The 22,246-nt window shown below is 43.1% G+C and overlaps 1 protein-coding gene across 13 annotated transcripts in view; it reads left to right on the plus strand.

Annotated features, from left to right (window-relative positions):
• Positions 1-22,246, plus strand: part of HIBCH (3-hydroxyisobutyryl-CoA hydrolase) — a 116,224-nt gene continuing 93,978 nt past the window's right edge. For all 13 annotated transcript variants that reach the window (XM_044932475.1, XM_044932470.1, XM_044932472.1 and 10 more), the window contains exons 1-2: positions 1-138; positions 11,331-11,373. In XM_044932475.1, the coding sequence (XP_044788410.1) occupies positions 104-138; positions 11,331-11,373 (78 nt within the window). In that variant the 5' untranslated portion in view covers positions 1-103. The remainder of the gene's footprint in view (positions 139-11,330; positions 11,374-22,246) is intronic.

Here is a 22,246-nt window from a genome sequence, read left to right on the forward strand (position 1 = left end):
GTCTGTTTCCGGAGGCTTCCGGCGGCAGTAGGCGGGCCTGACGTGAAGAGCGACGCCGAGGGTGCTGCTCAGTCAGCCCTGAGTTAGCTCGGGTGTTTTGGCAATGGGGTTGCAGGAGTTGTGCAGACTCATGTCGAGGTGAGTAAGCGAGCGGCTAAGCACAGCCTCGTCAGTTGCGCTTGCCCGGATGAAAAAGGTCGGGAGTGGGGACTGTCTGGCCTTGAAGTTTCTCATCGCCTTTGGAGACGCAGCTCTCAGACCCGACTCGCGCGGGTCATCCCTCCACCCACCTCCTCCGAGTCTCGCCTTACTCCTTCTAGCACCGTCTTCTCAGCATCGCCTTCGTTTTCTGCCTCTCTGGGTCTTAGGCAGCCTTGACCCCCGTTCCTTTCCTTCTTTAGTTGAGTAAGTTTGGGGGACACGCAGAGTTTCAACTTGGAGGAATTTTGTGGCATTTTTGGTGCTGCTAACAAACATTCGTGCTTTGCTAGGTGTCTCTCTGCTCGTGGTGTGACTGGTGTGCTCGGTGTCGCATGATTCCAGCGTTGGTATAGGTGTCTGAAACTTTGAGCCGTGTGTTGCGCACACACAGCTAGCCTTGGGGAAGTATGTGTGCAAAGATGTTTAACTTTTGAAAGTGCTGCTTAATGCCACTTGAGCTCAGCTGAGAAAATCTGATAGCTATCACTGTAGGCAGGCAGGCAGGCTGCAGCCGTCCTGAGACCGTTTGCCAGCCCCCCGTGCATTACCAGGTAGCAGATGGGACCACTTGAAGGGAGAACCGCTCATTTGCCTGACAGCTGAAATTCCTGGGGTTTTTAACCTTGGCTTTTGCCTTGGGGAAAAGAGATGGGAGTGGTTTTTTCATTTAAGGGTAGTTGAAATGGCAACCCACTCCAGTATCCTTGCCTTGGAAATTCCATGGATGAGGGACCTGGTGGACTGTAGTCCATGGAGTCACAAAGAGTCGGATACGACTGAGCGGCTTCACTTCACTTTCAGGGCTTTAGAGGGGGCTTCCCAGGTGGCGCTAGTGGTCAGAAACACACCTGCCTGTGCATGAGACAGAAGAGACCACGGGTTCGATCCCTGGGTGAGGAAGAACTCCTGGAGGAGGAAATGGCAACCCACTACAGTGTTCTTGCCTGGAGAATCCCATGGACAGAGAAGACTGGCGGGTTATAGTTCATAGGGGCGCAAAGAGTCGGACACGACTAAAGCGACTTAGCATGCACAGCTTTAGAGCAATGTGTCTTGTCTTAACATTGTATCCATGGGCCTGGGGGCTTCCCATGTGCTCCGCCTGCCAGTGCAGGAGACATAAGAGAAGTGAGTTTGATCCCTGGGTCTGGAAGATCCTCTGGAGGAGGGCATGGCAACCCACTCCAGTATTCTTGCCTGGAGAATCTCATGGGCAGAGGAGCCTGATGGGCTTATAGTCCACAGGGTAGCAAAAAGTCGGACACAACTGAAGGGACAGCATGAATGGACGCCGAGGACCTGGTGTTCAGTATTTGAAAAAAAAAAAAAAAATATATATATATATATATATATATATATAAGAGTTGCTTTTGTTCTCTCTGTGTGTTTTTTTTTTTTTAATTTATTTGTTTATTTTTATACCTTGAAATTAGTTGTCCCTGTGGCTCTAACTAGCTCACAGAGAGACTTGGCAGATATAAAGAACAATCACTGCTGCTGCTTTTTTGAAGCTGTGAACAAATACCAGATTGTTTGAGAAACAAATTGGGAAGGCATATTTGTTAACAAAATTAAATGACTTGGGAAAGACTTTGTTATTCCTAGAGTTCAGGTTGGCTTTGTTCCTTCCAGTATTGCAAGGTGCACTAATTAGGCAAATCCTGGACCCATTTGAGGGTTTTGATCAGAGATGCATTTTCCAGGGGTAGGCCTGGTGTGGGTATTACCCTAGCAAAGCAGAGCACGGAGGCCAGTATCATCCAGTCTATAACGATGTAGTCTACAAATGTGCTAAGTAATAGGGTGCCACAGTTTTCTGAGAGGAAGTAGGGTCTCTGTGCTGTGGTTGACATTGTTGTCCAGTCCTTGAAGTCCGGCTACCCTTGGCTGTTCGGCCAGTGTCTTGCTTTCCTACTACCACTGTCCACTACTTATCTTGCCCTGGTGCCAATACAGCCCTTGGAATTTGTTGTCATTATTCCCCAATAAAGTACCTCTCTCTGAAGATAACTTTCAGGTTTGTATGACTAACCCTAATTTATCCTGAGCTCCAGTACTATTCACAAACACCTGAATGTCTTCTTTGCACCTCAAATGTACATTTGGACGTAACTGCAACCCTTGTCCCACCTCTGCACTTTCAACTTCTTAATACTGTCCATCCTTTTAGATTCCTAAAGTTATCTAAGTTCTCCCATGCGCTCAATCCTTATCTCTTCCTGCTCATTTGAATTTGAACACACTTCTCATGTTCATTTTGTGGAAACTTGATTTATCTCTTGTTGAGATGCCAAGCTGTGTCCAGCTTTTTGTGACCCCCAGCTCTTCAGACTTTACTGCCCTTCATCATCTCCCTGAGTTTACTCAAACTCACGTCCATTGAGTTGGTGATGCCATCCAACCATCTAATCCTCTGTTGTCCCCTTCTCCTCCTGCCTTCAGTCTTTCCCAGCATCAGGATCTTTTCCAGTGAGTCAGCTCTTTGAATCAGGTGGCCAAAGTATTGGAGTTTCAGCTTCAGTATCGGTCCTTCCAATAAATATTCAGGACTGATTTCCTTTAGGATGGACTGGTTTGATCTCCTTTGTGGGAATTTTCTTCCCAGGACTTGGAAACGGTAAACCTGAAAGAACAACACTTGGACAGTCTCTGCAAGGACTGACAATTTTATTTGCAGTCAAGCCTTTTTATAGGAGGAAGGAACAAAGAGCTTAGAGCATACGGCCAGCAGAGCATGTACAAGGCTAAGATATAATCAGTAAAGGATACTTCAAGGAACAGCGCGTTCTTAACGACCCATGTGTTTATCCATGAGCCATTTTCTCAAGCAACGTCTTTAATGTTTAATCTCTAAATTTTGGCACGGAGCATAGCTAAAGGCAGGAAATGTTTTTCAGCTATCAGTACACAATGCCTGGGTACTTCTGGCCCTTCGCCATTTCCCCGAGGACCTTCTCCTTCAAGGCTATTTTGCACTGAGCCTCCCAACATCCTTGCTGTCCAGGGGACTCTCAAGAGTCTTCTCCAGCACTACAGATCAAAAGCATCAATTCTTTGGTGCTCAGCCTTCTTTATGATACAACTCTCACATCTGTACAGGACTGCTGATTTATCTCTTTGCAATTTGAATAGTTTCTGCACATGGCTGCCATGTTAATCTTGTGAAAGTTTACTTCAGTGCCATCCATTTCTCTGCTCAGAAGCTTTTAGAGGTGTCCTCTTAGCTATGGTGACCTCCTTCAAAAGATCTTGTGCATGTACTGCTACATTCACTGCCCCCAACCCTGCAGCAGGCCGCCACTGACCCATGCCTCCGCTGGAGACTCCTGGACACTCCCGAGCAAGTCTGGGTCAGTCTCATGTGGGGCCACTGCTCCTTTCTTCTGGGTCCTGGTGCACAAAAGGTTCTGTTTGTGCCCTCCAAGAGTCTTTTTCCCAGTCCTGTGTAAGTTCTGGCAGCTCTATGGTGGGGTTAATGGCAAGAGTGAATGTTGACATTTTAGGAATCAGTGAACTAAAATGGACTGGAATGGGTGAATTTAACTCAGATGACCATTATATCTACTACTGTGGGCAAGAATCCCTTAGAAGAAATGGAGTAGCCATCATAGTCAACAAAAGAGTCTGAAATGTGGTGCTTGGATGCAGTCTCAAAAACGACAGAATGATCTCTGTTTGTTTCCAAGGCAAACCATTCAATATCATGGTAATCCAAGTCTATGTCCCAACCAGTAATGCTGAAGAAGCTGAAGTTGAATGGTTCTATGAAGACCTACAAGACCTTTTAGAACTAACACCCCAAAAAGATGTCCTTTTCATTATAGGGGACTGGAATGCAAAAGTAGGAAGTCAAGAAACACCTGGAGTAACAGGCAAATTTGGACTTGGAATATGGAATGAAGCAGGGTAAAGGGTAATAGAGTTTTGCCAAGAGAACTCACTGGTCATAGCAAACACCCTCTTCCAACAACACTAGAGAAGACTCTACACATGGACATCTCCAGATGGTCAATACTGAAATCAGATTGATTATATTCTTTGCGGCCAAAGATGGAGAAGCTCTATACAGTCAGCAAAAACAAGACCAGGAGCTGAGTGTTGCTCAGATCATGAACTCCTCTTTGCAAAATTCAGACTTAAATTGAAGAAAGTAGGGGAAACCACTAGACCATTCAAGTATGACCTAAATCAAATCCCTTACGATTATACAGTGGAAGTGAGAAATAGATTCGGGGGATTAGATCTGGTAGACAGAGTGCCTGATGAACTATGGATTGAGGTTCATGACATTGTACAGGATACAGGGATCAAGAACATCCTCAAGAAAAAGAAAAGCAAAAAAGCAGAATGGCTGTCTGAGGAGGCCTTTCAAATAGCCATGAAAAGAAGAGAAGTGAAAAGCAAAAGAGAAAAGGAAAGATATACCTGTTTGAATGCAGAGTTCCAAAGAATAGCAAGGAGAGAAAAGAAAGCCTTCCTCAGAGATCAGTGCAAAGAAGTAAAGGAAAACAATAGAATGGAAAAGACTAACGACCTCTTCATGAAAATTAGAGATACCCAGCGAACATTTTATGCAAAGATGGGCTCAATAAAGGACAGAAATGGTATGGACCTAACAGAAGCAGAAGATATTAAGAAGAGGTGGCAAGAATACACAGAAGAACTGTACAAAAAAGATCTTCATGACCCAGATAATCATGATGGTATGCTCACTCACCTAGAACCAGACATCCTGGAATGTGAAGTCAGGTGGGCCTTAGGAAGCATCACTATGAACAAAGCTGGTGGAGGTGATGGAATTCCAGTTCAGCTATTTCAAATCCTAAAAGATGATGCTGTGAAAGTGCTGCACTCAATATGCCAGCAAATTTGGAAAACTCAACAGTGGCCACAGGCCTGGAAAGGGTCAGTTTTCTTTCCAATCCCAAAGAAAGGCAATGCCAAAGAATGCTCAACTACTGCACAAGTGCACCCATCTCACACACTAATAAAGTAATGCTCAAAATTCTCCAAGCCAGGCTTCAACAGGACGTGAACCATGAACTTCCAGATGTTCAAGCTGGATTTAGAAAAGGCAGAGGAACCAGACATCAAATTGCTAACATCCGTTGGATTATTGAAAAAGCAAGAGAGTTCCAGAAGAACATCTACTTCTGTTTTATTGACTATGCCAAAGCCTTTAACTGTGTGGATCACAACAAACTGGAAAATTCTTCAAGAGATGGAAATAGCAGACCTCCTGACCTGCCTCCTGAGAAATCTGTATGCAGGTCAGGAAGCAACAGTTAGAACTGGACATGGAACAACAGACTGGTTCCAAATAGGAAAAGGAGTATGTCAAGGCTGTATATTTTCACCCTGCTTATTTAACTTATATGCAGAATATATCATGCAAAATGCCAAGCTGGATGAAGCACAAGCTGGAATCAAGATTTCCAGGAGAATTATCAATAACCTCAGATATGCAGATGACACCACCCTTATGGCAGAAGGTGAAGAACGAAGAGCCTTTTGATGAAAGTGAAAGAGAAGGGTGAAAAAGTTGGCTTAAAATTCAACAGTCAGAAACTTAAGATCATGGTTTCTGGTCCCATCACTTCATGGCAAATAGATGGGGAAACAGTGGAAACAGTGACAGACTTTATTTTTGGGGGGCTCCAAAATCACTGCAGATGGTGTCTGTAGGCATGAAATTAAAAGACACTTGCTCCTTGGAAGAAGAGCTATGACTGACCTAGGTGAAGTCACTCAGTCGTGTCCGAGTCTTTGCGACCCCATGGACTGTAGCCTACCAGACTTCTCTGTCCATGAGATTCTCCAGGCCAGAATACTGGAGTGGGTTACCATTTCCTTCTCCAGGGGATCTTCCTGACCCAGGGATCGAACCCGGGTCTACCCCATTGGAGGCAGATGCTTTAACCTCTGAGCCACCAGGGAAGCCTGACCGACCTAGACAGTATATGAAAAAGCAGAGACATTACTTTGCCAACAAAGGTCTGTCTATTCAACAGAATGGTTTTTCCAGTAGTCATGTATAGATGTGAGAGTTGGGCTATAAAAAAAACAAGTGCTGAAGAATTGATGCTTTTGAACTGTGGTGTTGGAGAAGACTCTTGAGAGTCCCTTGGACTGCAATCAGTCCAATCTAAAGGAAATCAGTCCTGAATATTCATTGGAAAGACTGATGCTGAAGCTGAAACTTCAACACTTCGACCACCTGATGGGAAGAACTGACTCATTGGAAAAGACCCTGATGCTGGGCAAGATTGAAGGCGGGAGGAGAAGGGGATGACAGAAGATGAGATGGTTAGATGGCATTACCGACTCGATGGACATGAGTTTGAGTAAACTCTGGGAGTTGGTGATGGACATGGAGGCCTGGTGTGCTACAGTCCATGGGGTTGCAAAGAGTCAGACATGACTGAGCAACTGAACTGAACTGAACTTAGCTATGGAATTAAATAAAAACTTCCCAGCCTCGGTTTCAACAATTTGACCCCAGTTTACCTCATGAATTCATTGGTACTTACTCTTCTGTTAACAGCTCCTGGGAGATAGTGTTCTAGGCGCTTCTCTTATCCTGTGGCCAAACTAGACTACTTGTTCTTATTGTTTCTTACTTCAGGTCCTTGAAATCCAGGGGGATCAGATGAGAAACAGATATTTAAACAGAAGTAATATTTATCAGCTCTGATAAATGTGTTAAAGGAAAAGAGAACCAGGTTTAGAAGGAAGTGGGAGATTAGGGAGCCTCTTCAAAGAGATTGATCTCTTTTAAATTGTTAGTAACACTCATTCCCTTCGTCTTCTCTGTGGTTTGCTGAACTGTTTTCTTTTGGTTTGGTTCTTGGTCTGCCTCTCTTTACTTTTACATAGTTATTTCTGAAGACTCAATACTTGATTCAATTTTGTTTTCCTTTGCTGAAAGTGAGAGTGTTAGTCACTCAGTTATGTCGGACTCCTGGAGTTTGCTCCAACTCATGTCTATCGAGTTGGTGATGCCATGCAACCATCTCATCCTCTGTCGTCCCCTCTCCTCCTGCCCTCAATCTTTCCCAGCATCAGGGTCTTTTCCAGTGAGTCAGCTCTTTGAATCAGGTGGCCAAAGTATTGGAGCTTCAACATCAGTCCTTCCAATGAAGGAAGGACCCCATGGACTGTAGCTCCTTTCTGTTCGAAGAGTCGCAAACTCATATGCAGGTGCTCAGATGGGAGCATTGAGTGGTGCTAGCTGGTGGCAGCAGTGGGGATGAGCAGGGAATTGGTGAGCAATCCAGGGGGCTTCCCTGGTGGCTCAGTAGTAAGGAATCTGCCTGCCAGTGCAGGAAACTTGGATTCGATCCTGGGTTGGGAAGTTCCCCTGGAGAAAGAAATGGCAGTCCACTCCAGTATTCTTGCCTGGGAAAGAGGCAAGAGGCACAGAGGAGCCTGGTGGGCTACAGTCCATGGGGCTGCAAAGAGTCAGACGTGACTTAGCGACTGAACACGCGGGCAATAAAGAGCCCTCTGTCTCAAGGAGGCAGCTTTTCTGCCTTGGGCATTGTTGCCATTGTGAAACCTAGGCCCAGTGTTTCCATAACTATGAATATTTCTGGAAAGACTGGAAAACTCCATTTTTAAGTGAAATCTCTTGATTTTTTAAATCTTCATAATTTTAAAATCCTGCTAACCGTACAACACGTTTGTTGGCACAGGCAGCCTTCAGGCCACAGTTCTCAGCTGCAACTTTCTAATTTATTCCCCAGAGAGAACTGAGAGGTTTGTATGCCTCAGTGATTGTCTATGCGTGTGACTTGTTGACAAGTCTTTAGCTAACTTTTCTTTCAAACTCCAGTCTCTTTTCCACTCACTGTTGAATATTTTTACTTATACCATTACAAATTCAAGAAATTAAAAATGGAATTCATATTTCATTCTACAAACTAGCTAGTTTCCTTTCCAACCTTTTCAGTACCTATTTCTCCTGATTTTCCTGGCTTGAAATCTTGGGATCATTTTTGGCATAATTCTTTTTCTTTTCCGTTGAGTTTTTACTTGATAATAACTCTGTAAATCATGCTTTTGTTTCCACAGTTGCTTTTCATCAGTTCATGTCTGAATTACTTGGCCTTGGACTTGATCTTCTATTCTATTCATATTCTACTTTGCCTACTTCTGCTGTAATAATCTTCATTAAGCACTGTTTTTATATCATCATCTTAAACAGGCTCACTGAAAGTTAATTTTATAAGCCTGTGTGTGTGTATGTGTGTGTTTTGATGATCAAAAATTTCCTAAATGATAAGGTTCTCATTCTTCTTAGTTGTTTTTAACCTTAGCATGTATCAGGATTACCTGGAGGGTTTGTTAAACATAGATTTCTGAGCCTTACTGCACAGTGTCTGATTCAGTAGGTGTGGATGGGGTCAAGTATTTGCATTTCTACCATGTTCCCAGGTAAACTGATGATGTAGGGCCAGGGGCCACTTTTGGAACAACTGCTGCTAGCAGTAGAGTTGACCATCATGTGAAGAAAGTAAGCCTCATAAAGAGAATTAGTAAATCAGCAGTAGCTGGGATGTGCATGCCTCTTCCCTTCCACCAGATGGCACGCTGGGAGCCAATAGGAAGGAATATGAAGATCATAAATTCAGAATTACTAGGAGACTCTGAACATGCAGATACATTTTTGAGTTATAAAAGTTAATACCAGTTTAAAAATAATAGTTAAGTATAAATTGGAATATATAGAAGTAATAGATTATATAGAATCTGGCAGGGAACTTAGTTGTACTTGTTTGTTTTCTATTTGCTTTATAGTAATTGGTCCAGAGATTTTTTGACCTGTAAAGGTGATACATAGTGGTTTGAACTGATGTTTTATAGTTTTATATTAACTTTCTTCAAATGAAATAACATTTTTTTTGAGCTTCATTGATTTATTCACCTTTCCGCCTTTAGTGTGGACTTGAATTTTCACTATTGGAATGGTGGAACAAATTTGGGGTAGTTTCTTAAAAAAAATTTTTTTTTATTGGAATATAGCTGCTTTACAATGTTGTGTCAGTTTCTGCTATCCAGCAAAGTACATCATTTATACATACACATATATCTACTCTTTTTTAGATTTCCTTCCCATGTTCAGTTTAGTTCAGTCCCTCAGTTGTGTCCGACTCTTTGCAACCCCATGAATCGCAGCACGCCAGGCCTCCCTGTCCATCACCAACTCCCGGAGTTCACTCAAACTCACATCCATCGAGTCGGTGATGCCATCCAGCCATCTCATCCTCTGTCGTCCCCTTCTCCTCCTGCCCCAAATCCCTCCTAGGATCAGAGTCTTTTCCAATGAGTCAACTCTTCTCATGAGGTGGCCAAAGTACTGGAGTTTCAGCTTTAGCATCATTGCTTCCAAAGAACACCCAGGGCCGATCTTCTTTGGAATGGACTGGTTGGATCTCCTTGCAGTCCAAGGGACTCTCAAGAGTCTTCTCCAACACCACAGTTCAAAAGCATAAATTCTTCGGTGCTCAGCTTTCTTCACAATCCAACTCTCACATCCATACATGACCACAGGAAAACCATAGCCTTGACTGGACGGACCTTTGTTGGCAAAGTAATGTCTCTGCTTTTGAATATGCTATCTAGGTTGCTCATAACTTTTCTTCCAAGGAGTAAGCGTCTTTTAATTTCATGGCTGCGGTCACCATCTGCAGTGATTTTGGAGCCCAAAAAAATAAAGTCTGACACTGTTTCCACTGTTTCCCCATCTATTTCCCATGAAGTGATGGGACCAGATGCCATGATCTTAGTTTTCTGAATGTTGAGCTTTAAGCCAACTTTTTCACTTTCATCAAGAGGCTATTTAGTTCCTCTTCACTTTCTGCCATAAGGGTGGTGTCATCAGGTCACCACAGATCATTGAGTAGAGTTCCCTGTGCTAAATAGTAGGTTCTCATTAGTTATCTGTTTTATATATAGTAGTGTATATGTCAGTCCCAGTCTCTGAATTTGTCCCACTATCTCTGCTGTAACCATAATGTTCTTGCATCTGTAACTCTATTTCTGTTTTGTCACTAAGTTCATCACAGTTATTCTGGGGGACTTCCCTGTGGTCTAGTGGCTAAGACCCCTGTGTTCCCAGTCAAACCTAGGATCAAACTCCTGGGTTTGATCCCTAATCAGGAAACTAGCTCCCACATGCCTCAACTAAGAACTGGCACAGCCAAATAAATATTAAAAAAAATAAAAAGTTCAGTGTTATCCTGGATCTTAAAAAAAAAAAAAAAAAAAGAAATTAGCACTTAACTTTTTTGATACTTAATTTTTCTTTCTGGAAGTTTTTGAGTTAAGTTGAAATAAATTTTAGAAATGGTGCTTTAGGGTAAGTATAATTCAGATTTTAAAAGTCTGTATGAAATTTATTTTAGAAATGCTCCTAAATAAGCTAGAATCTGTCACTTCGGATTAATTTTTATAAAGTATTGATTTTAATGATAACTTGTCTGCACTTTGGAATCATACAGGAGGAGCTTCAAACAAAATACATGTCCTATTTTGTTATTTTAGAATATACAATAAGTCTGTGTCCTTCCATAGTTTTCAGAATGTCCTATGCTTGGGATCACAATGTATAGCCTTTTCAGATTGACTGCTTTTGCTTAGCAGTGTGCATTTAAGGTTCCTCTGTTTTTTTTTTTTTTTTTTTTTTTTTTAATGGAATAGTGTTGTTTCTTTTTATTGCTGAGTAGTATTTCATTGTATATATATACCACAGTTTGTTTATCCATTCAGCTATTGAAGGACCTCTTGGTTACATCCACATTTTGGCTAATATGAATAAAGCTTTCATCAACATTTACGTGTAGGTGGACATAAGTTTTTAGCTCATTTGGGTAAATACCAAGGAGTGCAATAGCTGGGTCATATGATAAGAGTATGTTTAGTTTTTTAAGAAACTACAAAAATTTCTTTGAAAGTGGCTGTATTGTTTTGTGTTCATACCACAATGAATGAATTAAACTTTTTTTTAAAATTTTTTGTTCTAATAACTGTTCAAAGAATCTAAAGCAAACAAAAGGGAATATTGTATTTATACATTGAAACATGACTATCCACATTACTGTGTTCATTGTATTCTACATTTGTTTCAGGTTTAATTCATATAAAAGGACTAATATCATACTGCAGCATTTGGTAAGTTTGGATTTTGTTTTTCTGGCATTATTTATTTATTTTTCCATAATAAATTATTTTTCCATCATAAATTACTCATCATATTATAAATTCTGATGGGTAATTTAAAATGTCGTTGTTAGGGAAGTAGAGAAATACTGGCAGATTTTGTTGACTGTGGTACCCTGTGATTTCCAATTTTATAGTGTCAAATTTGACACATATAACTTGTAGGAGGTGGCATAAGGTTATAGGTAAGAGGATGAATCTTCAAGTCAGAATGCTTAGATTTAAATAACGAATCTACTACTTAATCTTGGGCAGATTACTTGCTCTCTCTCAGCCTCCTTTATTGATATTTTAAAAAGGGGGATATTAGTATTCACCTTAGAGTGCTTATGAATAATAAATAATTCATTTAAAAATCTGATCTAGTGCTTGGCACATAATGGTCATTTAATACATGTTACTACTACCATTGTAATAGTACCCTTCCAGAGCTTAGATGGTCTTAGTTTATCAAGTTGTAAGGAAGAAATGATTTTTATTCATTTTTGTATATCTCCACTATTGACTGAATCTGTCCCCCTAAATTCATATGTTGAAATCTAATTGCCAGTGTGTTGATATTTGGAGATGGGGCCTTTAAGAGGTGATTAGGTCAGGAAGGCAGAGCTCTCATGCGTGAATCAGTACCTTTATAAAGGAAACACCAGAGAGCTCCCTCCCCTCTTCTGCCTTCCGAGGAAGGATGTAGCAAGAAGACAGCCATTGATGTATGGACTGGGAAGTGAGACCTCACCAGACACTGAATCTGCAGGCATCTTGATCTTGACTTCCCAGCCTCCAGAACTGTGAGAATCAAATGCTGTATAAGCTATGCAGTCTATGGTGTTTTTGTTATAGCAGCCTGAATGGGCTAAGACACCCTCTCATACAATCTGACAAGCACCTTGCACATAAAAATGACAAGTCCCTCTGATGTAGCACTTATGGCATGCCAGGTGCTATTCAAAGTACTGATACTTATTAATAGTTCAGTTGATTCTCGTAGTCTTATGGGATAGATACTACCGATCTTTCATCTGTAGTTCTGAAACCTCAAAATCAAACGTTTGTGGATGTTTGTGGTAAATGCATTTGGTGGCTGTCTTGCAGTGATCGCTGAACCCAGGGTATGCAAGGCACAAGCTAAGAGACTGGAAGGAGACTCAGGAAGCCATAGGAACTGCAGACACATTCTCTCCCGGCTGGCACGGCAGCCATAACACAGCCTCTCTTCTGGCTGATGCAGCAGCCATAGCAGCAGCCGTAACATAACCAGAACGCAGCTGTGACATATTCATAGCATAACCTCACATAACATAACCATGATGTCACTCCAGTATAGCCCTGATGCAGCAGCAGCAGCAGCTGGGGCTTTCATGGTGAAGCTCATGCAGGTGTACTGCCCACACCAGCCTGCACCGAGTGAGTGCCTCGTGATGCACATGCGCAGTACCGTAAGCAAGCTCAGCTGTTACATACCGTGCACAGTCATTGTCTACAGAACACGGGGTGAGAGGGCCTGACTTGTGCCGTCTTGTTAATTTCTCCACATTCCACCCCTTCAGGCTATAGTTCATGGGGTCACAAGAGTTGGACATGACTTAGAGACTAAACCACATTCACCCCTTCAGGGTCTCTCACCTCACAATCTATGCACAGTCCATCGTCCACAATATTCCCTTGGCAAGTAATGCTGATCTTTGAATTTACATCTCCCAAAAGCAGTAGCTATAACAACAGTTACATCCCCAAAACATAGAAAATCCAGTGCCAGGTATCACCTGGAACTCGTGTTGCAGTCCTTGCCCTCATGGGGCCAGAAGAGCCACCCACTGCATGTGGAGTGCCTTTTTCTTCCTTGACCAAGTCCAGTCCCCCATCTGTCCTTGTGAGATTTCAGGAAAGCCTTCACAGGAGCAACTCCACCCCTGCTGGTGTGTTTTTTATTAAGGATCCACAACCCCCCCCCCTCCCCCCCCCCGCCCCACCACCCCCGTAGGCTCCAGGCCCAACCCCTTCTAGGAGGGGATTTTTTTTTTGTGGTATTCAGGGACCACCCTCATGATTCCAAATGTTTTCACACTGTTCTAAATATGCAAGAGAATCAGAGATTAGTAGCACATCATAGGACACAGCCTTTACAGTACAGTGTTCTAAATCTACATCATGGGACACGGCCTTTACAGTATGATCTGTATCACAGGACACAGCCTTTGCAGTACGATCTGTATCACAGGACACAGCCTTTGCAGTACGATCTGTATCACAGGACACAGCCTTTGCAGTACGATCTGTATCACAGGACACAGCCTTTGCAGTACGATCTGTATCACAGTACACAGCCTTTGCAGTACGATCTGTATCACAGGACACAGCCTTTGCAGTATGATCTGTATCACAGGACACAGCCTTTGCAGTATGATCTGTATCACAGTACACAGCCTTTGCAGTATGATCTGTATCACAGGACACAGCCTTTGCAGTACACTATTCTACTAAATCTACATCACAGGACACGGCCTTTATAGTACACTATTCTACTAAATCTACATCACAGGACACAGCCTTTACAATACACTATTCTACTAAATCTATATCACAGGACACAGCCTTTGCGGTACAATCTACATCACAGGACACAGCCTTTACAATACACTATTCTACTAAATCTACATCACAGGACACAGCCTTTGCGGTACAATCTACATCACAGGACACAGCCTTTACAGTACACTATTCTACTAAATCTACATCACAGGACACAGCCTTTACAGTACACTATTCTACTAAATCTACGTCATAGGACACAGCCTTTGCGGTACGATCTATATCACAGGACACAGCCTTTGCAGTACACTATTCTACTAAATCTACATCACAGGACACAGCCTTTACAGTACACTATTCTACTAAATCTACATCATAGGACACAGCCTTTACAATACACTATTCTACTAAATCTACATCATAGGACACAGCCTTTGCGGTACGATCTGTATCACAGGACACAGCCTTTACAGTACACTATTCTACTAAATCTACATCATAGGACACAGCCTTTGTGGTACGATCTGTATCACAGGACACAGCCTTTACAGTACACTATTCTACTAAATCTACATCATAGGACACAGCCTTTACAATACACTATTCTACTAAATCTACATCATAGGACACAGCCTTTGCGGTACGATCTGTATCACAGGACACAGCCTTTACAGTACACTATTCTACTAAATCTACATCATAGGACACAGCCTTTGTGGTACAATCTGTATCACAGGACACAGCCTTTGCAGTACACTATTCTACTAAATCTACATCATAGGACACAGCCTTTACAGTACACTATTCTACTAAATCTACATCATAGGACGCAGCCTTTGCGGTACGATCCGTATCACAGGACACGGCCTTTGTGGTACACTGTTCTAAATCTACATCCTTTGGCCGCCATAGCCATCAGCGCATGCACTAGGAATGGGAAACTGCTCTGGCTTGCCATAAACAAGGCTGCATTTAGCACCAGTGTCGCCCAGGGCCATTACTCTTTGTACACTGGCTAGTGACCAGTGAATTGCAAGTTCTACATGGGGCCTCCAGTCCCTGTTTGGGCTCAGGAGGGTGCCTTGATCTGAGCCCTATTCAAAGTGAAAAAGGGTGTCATCTAAAGGAATATCTTGGGTGCATGTAATCTTCTAACGGAACCACCTACATCTCTTGCTGTGGGTGCTTCCTGAACTTGGTAAACTGCTCCTTCAGTCTGTTGCCTCCATAGCTCTCTAGGAGCAGAGCTCTGGGCTCTCAACTTTATTTCTGCAAACTCCTGCTGCCAGCAAATCAGCCCACATTTGCAGTCTCATCACCCGGGTGGGGCTGTTACCAGTTTGGGCCCCCTTCAGGGTCCTCACACTTCTAATCCCCTATGCTTGTGGCCATCCCTCTATTTCTCCCAAGCTAGCCACCATTGAGGTCACTGCATAGATGGGACGTCCCACATAGGGTGCAAGAATAGCAGTCAGGGATCCAAAGTGGTAGATGGGACATTGTTCAAAATGGCATCTCGAATGCCACCAGTAAAATGCTCATCATCTAGGCCTCGGCCTTAGGGTTAGATATCTACTGCTTCATGCCCGGTTCTTTGCCACTTGGGTCAACTCGGCATAGGTATGCCTCTTAGAGTATCCGGGAGCTCTCCCGCGTTCGACCGCATGGTGCAGATGGCAGCGTTAGTCCATTCCATCAGGGTGTGTGCTTGGTTAGGTGCACCCTGCATGAGCCACCTAGCCTTCTGTAGCCTTTGTCTCAACGAGGAGTGAGTGGTTATAGATGCCAGCTGTTCTACCTTATGCCCGGAACACAAGATACCATCTACCCTGGTATCCCAGAGTTGCAAAAGCCATCCATACTGCCAAGGGTTCCCTGTGCGTTTGCTGAAACTGCGTACCCAAGTCAACTAGCTTGACCTGAGTATACGGTGGATGCCTCATTAACTCAGTCACATTGGAGCCTGCTTGAGGATGCCCCACCCCAGGTCACAGACCGCTCATGCTTCACTTTCTGCTGCACAACGGGCCTCGCTGCCAAGTGGAGACCCGCAGTCTCAGAGCGTTCATCACACTGTCACTTACCGCTTCGCTGTCAGAGATGCTGGGTTCTCCGGGGCCACGGGGTTCTTGCTCCAACGCCAATATACTTCTTCCAAGCATCTCTGCACGTTGCACACTGGTGTGGCATCATGGAGAGCACTCTCCATGTTCGCCTTCGAGGCAGCCAGGAAGGTCCACCGTACAGTGCCAGTGGCAGTCTGTGCCGCCTTGTGCGGCAGACGGGAACTCACCGCCTGTTGCGCCTTTTCAGTGCTGTCCAGTGAACTGTCCACCACTTCGCGGTCTTCCACTGGAGCCCACACCAAGAGGATCGCAGCCGCACAGGACCACATGCTATGAGGTGGCCACTGTCTTCCCCATCCAGTGGAGCCTCAGGCTCTTCTCCCTTCTGGGTATCCTGCCACCTCTTCTTATGTGGAGCCTCAGGCTCCTCTCCCTGCTGGGTATTCTGCCAACTACACCAATTGTATTGCTCTTCATCCTGTTCCTGACACAGTTGTCTTGCTGTTCACACTGTCCTCACTGTTCGCTGAACCCAGGGTAGGCAAGGCATGAGCCAAGAGGCTGGAGGGAGACTCGAGGAGCTGTAGGAACTGCAGACATGTTTATTCTCCCCTGGCTGGTGCAGCAGCCATAACACAGCCTCTCTCCTGGCTGATGCAGCAGCCGTAGCAGCCACAACATAACTGTAATGTAACCGTAACAGACTCACATAACATAATCATGACGTTGCTCCAGTGTAGCCCCAGGGCAGCAGCAGGCAGGGCTTTCATGGTGAAACTCATACGGGTGTACCGCACACGCTAGCCCGCAACCAAGTGACGTGCATGCACAGGGCTATAAGTGATCTCAGTCGTTACACAACCACATAAGGTCATTGTTTACAGAACATGGGGCGAGATGGGGTGAGAGCAGCGGGTGAGAGAGCCTGACTGGGACCATCTTGTTAGTTTCCCCACCATGGCAAAATATGACTGGAACATACTTTTGAAACTCTTTTTGTCTTTATCCTTTTTTTTAAAAATATTAATTTATTTTAATTGGAGGCTAATTACTTTACAATATTGTATTGGTTTTGCCATACATTGACATGAATCCACCACGGGTGTACACGTGTTCTCCATCCTGAATCCCCCTCCCACCTCCCTCCCTGTACCATCCCTCTGGGTCATCCCAGTGCACCAGCCCTGAGCACCCTATCTCATGCATTGAACCTGGACTGGTGATTCATTTCACATATGATAATATACATGTTTCAATGCCATTCTTCCAAATCATCCCACCCTCTCCCTCTCCCACAGAGTCCAAAAGACTGTTCTGTACATCTGTGTCTCTTTTGCTGTCTCGCATACAGGGTTATCATTACCATCTTTCTAAATCCCGTATACACACGTTAGTATACTGTATCGGTGTTTTTCTTTCTGGCTTACTTTCCTCTGTATAATAGGCTCCAGTTTCGTCCACCTCATTAGAACTGTCTTTATCCTAACTAGTGTAAATATTCATGGTTCGATGCAGAAGTAGTAAAGCATTTGGTTACAGTGTACTGACCCAGACTGTATGTGATATGTTCTTTTACCTTTCCAAAGTCTAGAAAATTTTCTGAATTTTGAAATGCATCTGGGTGCAAGGAGTTTTGATAAATGCTATGGCCTTACCTCTGTTTACTGGGTCAGCATCAGAGAACAGAGAGGCTGAGTAGTGTGCTCCAGTGTCCCTGCCGCAGAAGTAGGAGGTGGGGTTTGAATCCAGGCTGTCTGGCTCCATAACTGCCTGCTGCACTCTGTGGCCTGTGGCACAATGGGCACTGAGATTAACCACTGCAGCATGTTTCTCCGTTCAGCCTAAGTGGAGATGGGCATATGAAAACTGAAATGTCTTACCCTTGTTTATTTTAGTCAGCTGATTTACACAGAGGCTGAGGAGTTCCCTGGAAAAAGAACTTAGAACAATGTTATTTTTCATATTTAGATTCATATATAGATACGCACACAAGTGGAATGCCCACTTCCAGTGGTATTCCAAGAATACTCTTGCCTGGAGAATTCCATGGACAGAGGAGTCTGGCGGGCTACAGTCCAGGAGGTTGCCGAGTCAGACACGACTTAGTGACTAAATCACCACCACAAGTGGGATAGAAAACGTGACAATCCAAATGTCATGGGATTGTGTGACCTGGGGTATAAACCACTTTGAGCAAAGGAATGTAAATTGGACTCTCATCAAGGCCTGAGGGCTGAATGGTTCTAGGTACCAGTGTTGGTTTTTACATGTCCTCAGATCTGGGGAGGGAGGAGCTTCCCAGGTGGCACAGTGGTAAAGATTCTGCCTGCCAGTGCAGGAGACTTGAGTTTGATCTCTGGGTCGGGAAGATCCCCTGGAGAAGGAAATGGCAACCACTCCAGCATTCTTGCCTGGAAAATTCTGTGGACAGAGGAGTCTCGTAGGCTGTTGCCCATGGAGTCGCAGAGTTCATATATGCATATATGACTGAGCACATATGCACACAGAAATAGGGAAGCTATATCCCAAGAAGTCCTTCTGTGACCCTTCTAAGAGAGCTAATGACTCCAGGAGTGAGAGCCCTTTTGACTTCATAGTGGAATGATGGAAATATGTCATTGATGGCAGAACTTTAGGCAGAGTTATGAGAAATGGATAGAACTGACTTGTGATTTGGAGAAGGCAATGGCACCCCACTCCAGTACTCTTGCCTGGAAAATCCCATGGCCGGAGGAGCCTGGTGGGCTGCAGTCCATGGGGTTGCAGAGAGTTGGACATGACTGAGTGACTTCACTTTCACTTTTCACTTTCATGCATTGGAGAAGGAAATGGCAACCCACTCTGGCGTTCTTGCCTGGAGAATCCCAGGGACAGGGGAGCCTGGTGGGCTGCTGTCTGTGGGGTCGCACAGAGTCGGACACGACTGAAGTGACTTAGCAGCAGACTTGTGATAATAGTGTGACATTCCTTTAGACCCTTCAGAGATATTAGATGGACCTTACCTGCCTCCTGAGAAATCCGTATAAAGGTCAAGAAGCAACAGTTAGAATTGGACATGAAACAACAGACTGGTTTCATATAGGAAAAGGAGTACGTCAAGGCTGTATACTGTTACCCTGCTTATTATAACTTATATGCAGAGTACATCATGAGAAACGCTGGGCTGGAAGAAGCACAAGCTGGAATCAGAATGTGAGGAGAAATATTAATAACCTCATATATGCAGATGACACCACCCTTATGGCAGAAAGTGAAGAAGAACTAAAGAGTCTCTTGATGAAAGTGAAAGAGGACAGTGAAAAACCTGGCTTAAAACTCAACACTCAAAAAACAAAGATCATGGCATCTGGTCCCATCACTTCCTGGCAAATAGATGGGGAAACAATGGAAACACTCACAGATTTTATTTTCTTAGGCTTCAGAATCACTGCAGATGGTGACTGCAGCCATGAAATTAAAAGATGCATGATCCTTGGGAAAAAAGCTATGACCAACCTAGACAGCAAAGCAGAGACATTACTTTGCTGACAAAGGTTTTTCCAATGGTCATGTATGGACATGAGAGTTGGACCACAAAGAAAGCTGAGTGCTGAAGAATTGATGCTTTTGAACTGTGGTGTTGGAGGAGACTCTTGAGAGTCCCTTGGACTGCAAGGAAATCAAACCAATCTTAAAGGAAATCAGTCCTGAATATTCATCGGAAGGACTGATGCGCAGCTCCAATACTTTGGCCACCTGATGCGAAGAATTGACTCATTTGAAAAGACCTTGATGCTGGGAAAGATTGAAGGCAGGAGGAGAAGGGGATGACAGAGGATGAGATGATTGGATGGCAACACTGGCTTGATGGACATGAATTTGAGCAAGCCCCGGAAGTTGTTGATGGACAGGGAAGTCTGGTGTGCTGCAGTCCATGGGGTCACAAAGAGTCAGACACGACTGAGCAACTGAACTGAACCTGGAAAGGAGGTCAAGGTTCTGCGGGTTTGTCAAGCTAATGTAACCTGGTGGGACCTATTAATAAGGTCTTATATATATTCATAGGCTGAATGAATGTTCATAATGTTATATTTAAAATTCATATACAGCATTTAATTTAAAATGCAGAAGCTCATTTTTTCCCCACATAAGTTTGGCCTGGACATGGAAAAAACTTTTTTCCTTCAGAAAGTAGTTCTTCTCAGTATGAAGGCATGCTGGTTGGACTGCATGAATTGATACTGCATATATCACTTTCATGACAGCAGTCATGTTTGTATTCTGTATGTCCAGATGATCTAGAATCAGTATCAGCCAATTTATAATCTATGCCTTTTGAAAAGACATACATTAAATGTTTGCTTTGTGTATGTAAAGAACTTGACTAAGCGGTTAAGAACGTTATTATGAAAAAGACAATTCCTGGCTTCAGAAACGAATAATCTAATGAAAGAGGTAGAAATATGTACTAATAATGTATTGTAAAAAGGCCAGATGAATTAGAGGTGTGAACAAAAATGGGATAGACTGATATTGGCTTTATATCCAGTGAAAGCTTACTGGAGAGAAACCATTTATTTGATCTGAGCCTTGAAGCGTGGTTAGGGTTTCAAGAGGGTAGAGATGGGAAGTGGTGGGAGCTCACAGAGTAACACTAAGAGATGATTCTGTTCTCTATCATAAGGTGATTTCTATTACAAACGCAGAAATTGAGGTTCTGAGATGAGCTTGTCTGAGGGTGTATTGTCGTGAGTGGCGAAACTAATGTTTGAGGTCATCTGACTCCAAAATCTGTTTTCTTTCTGTTACACAATATATTTATTCCTGTGCAAAGAACTGTGCGATAGGAGAGTGGAGATTACACTCAGGGCTTTCTATGTATCCTTGGTAAGGAGTGCTGTGGGCTGGAGAATTTACCTGGAATCACATGTGGAGAGACTTGAAGGCCAGGTCATGTAATTTGGATGTTTTTGAAATTAATGGCCTGAGTCATGGAACATTTCTGCATGGGAGTAACAAGGTAGAACTGTGCTTTGGCAAAATTCTCTGAATGCAGTGTGACAAATAAACCATCTGGCAAAAATTCTGAAAGTCTGCCAAAAAGGAAAGTTACAATACTCCTGTATGGCTAGAGTAATGAGAATAGAATGTAATGGATAGATAGAATCATTTTAGAAATAGTTTCTCTAGTATTTGGTAACTGCTTCAAGTTGTTGGCAGAGAGAGGAGGAGAACATTTAGGAATCAAAGATAACATGAGCATTGTGTGCTTGTGTAACTGAAAAAATGGTGTTACCATTACCTGATAGAGGAAACAGGAGGAGGAGAGACAGATTGGTCACAGAGATATTTCTTGGTAAATGTGGTTTCTAACAAGTTGAGTTTGGGGTGCTGAGTAGGTACTTCTGTAATTGTAGCAGGCATTTGGAATAAAGGGCTGGGGCTCTGGAAAAGGAAAGATACAGTTGTAGGTTTGAGTCAGCTGCTTAGACGTAATAATTGAAGATGGGAAGTAGATGATATCACAAAAGGTGAGAGAATAGAGCACAGCTGAGGACAGTTTGAAAGATTCTCTAAACTGTTTCCATATGGAGGAATTTACTGATGCAGTTTGAAGGCAGGAAGGATTGAGTGAAGCTTGAGTAATCCTTTAGCCAATGTTTTTTGACGCTTCCAGTTGTATGTGCTTTGGTGTCATATTTTGTTACATTAACTTAAATTACATTCTTCAATATTGGCTGGAAATTGATTACATGTCAAAATAAATCATATTCTGCAAAGGTAGGCTATCTCCCTGGGTATGTCTTTGAGTGCAACTTAGTTCACTGCCGGAGGATATTATATATAGTGAAAGGTATGTGGTTGAAATTTGAGATTTGTTGTGTTATAGTAGGACTGTGTCCATATAATGATGGATTATTCATTCAGCTTATTAAACATTTGTGGGAGACCTGCTGAGTGTCAGGCACTCTATCTTCCTCAAAGGAAAGGCTTGTTTCTCTCAATGTTTATGAAGTCTCTACAGTGTTTTCCAAAATGTAACCTGTAAAATATGAGTCCCAAGAGATAGTTTTTCCATGAAAATTTAAAAGTTCTTTAATCAAGTGAGAAATATCTGCTCATTGTATTTTAAAATTTACATTGTATTTGCATATTAAAGACTGAAAATCTTATAGCAATTAAACTTTATATTGGTTTAAGTTTTTCTCAAACTTATTTGCCCATGGGTCATTTTCTCCTTCCACATAGCAGCA

The sequence above is a fragment of the Bubalus bubalis genome, chromosome 2 (genome assembly GCF_019923935.1).
Source record: "Bubalus bubalis isolate 160015118507 breed Murrah chromosome 2, NDDB_SH_1, whole genome shotgun sequence".
NCBI classification, from domain to species: Eukaryota; Metazoa; Chordata; class Mammalia; order Artiodactyla; family Bovidae; genus Bubalus; species Bubalus bubalis.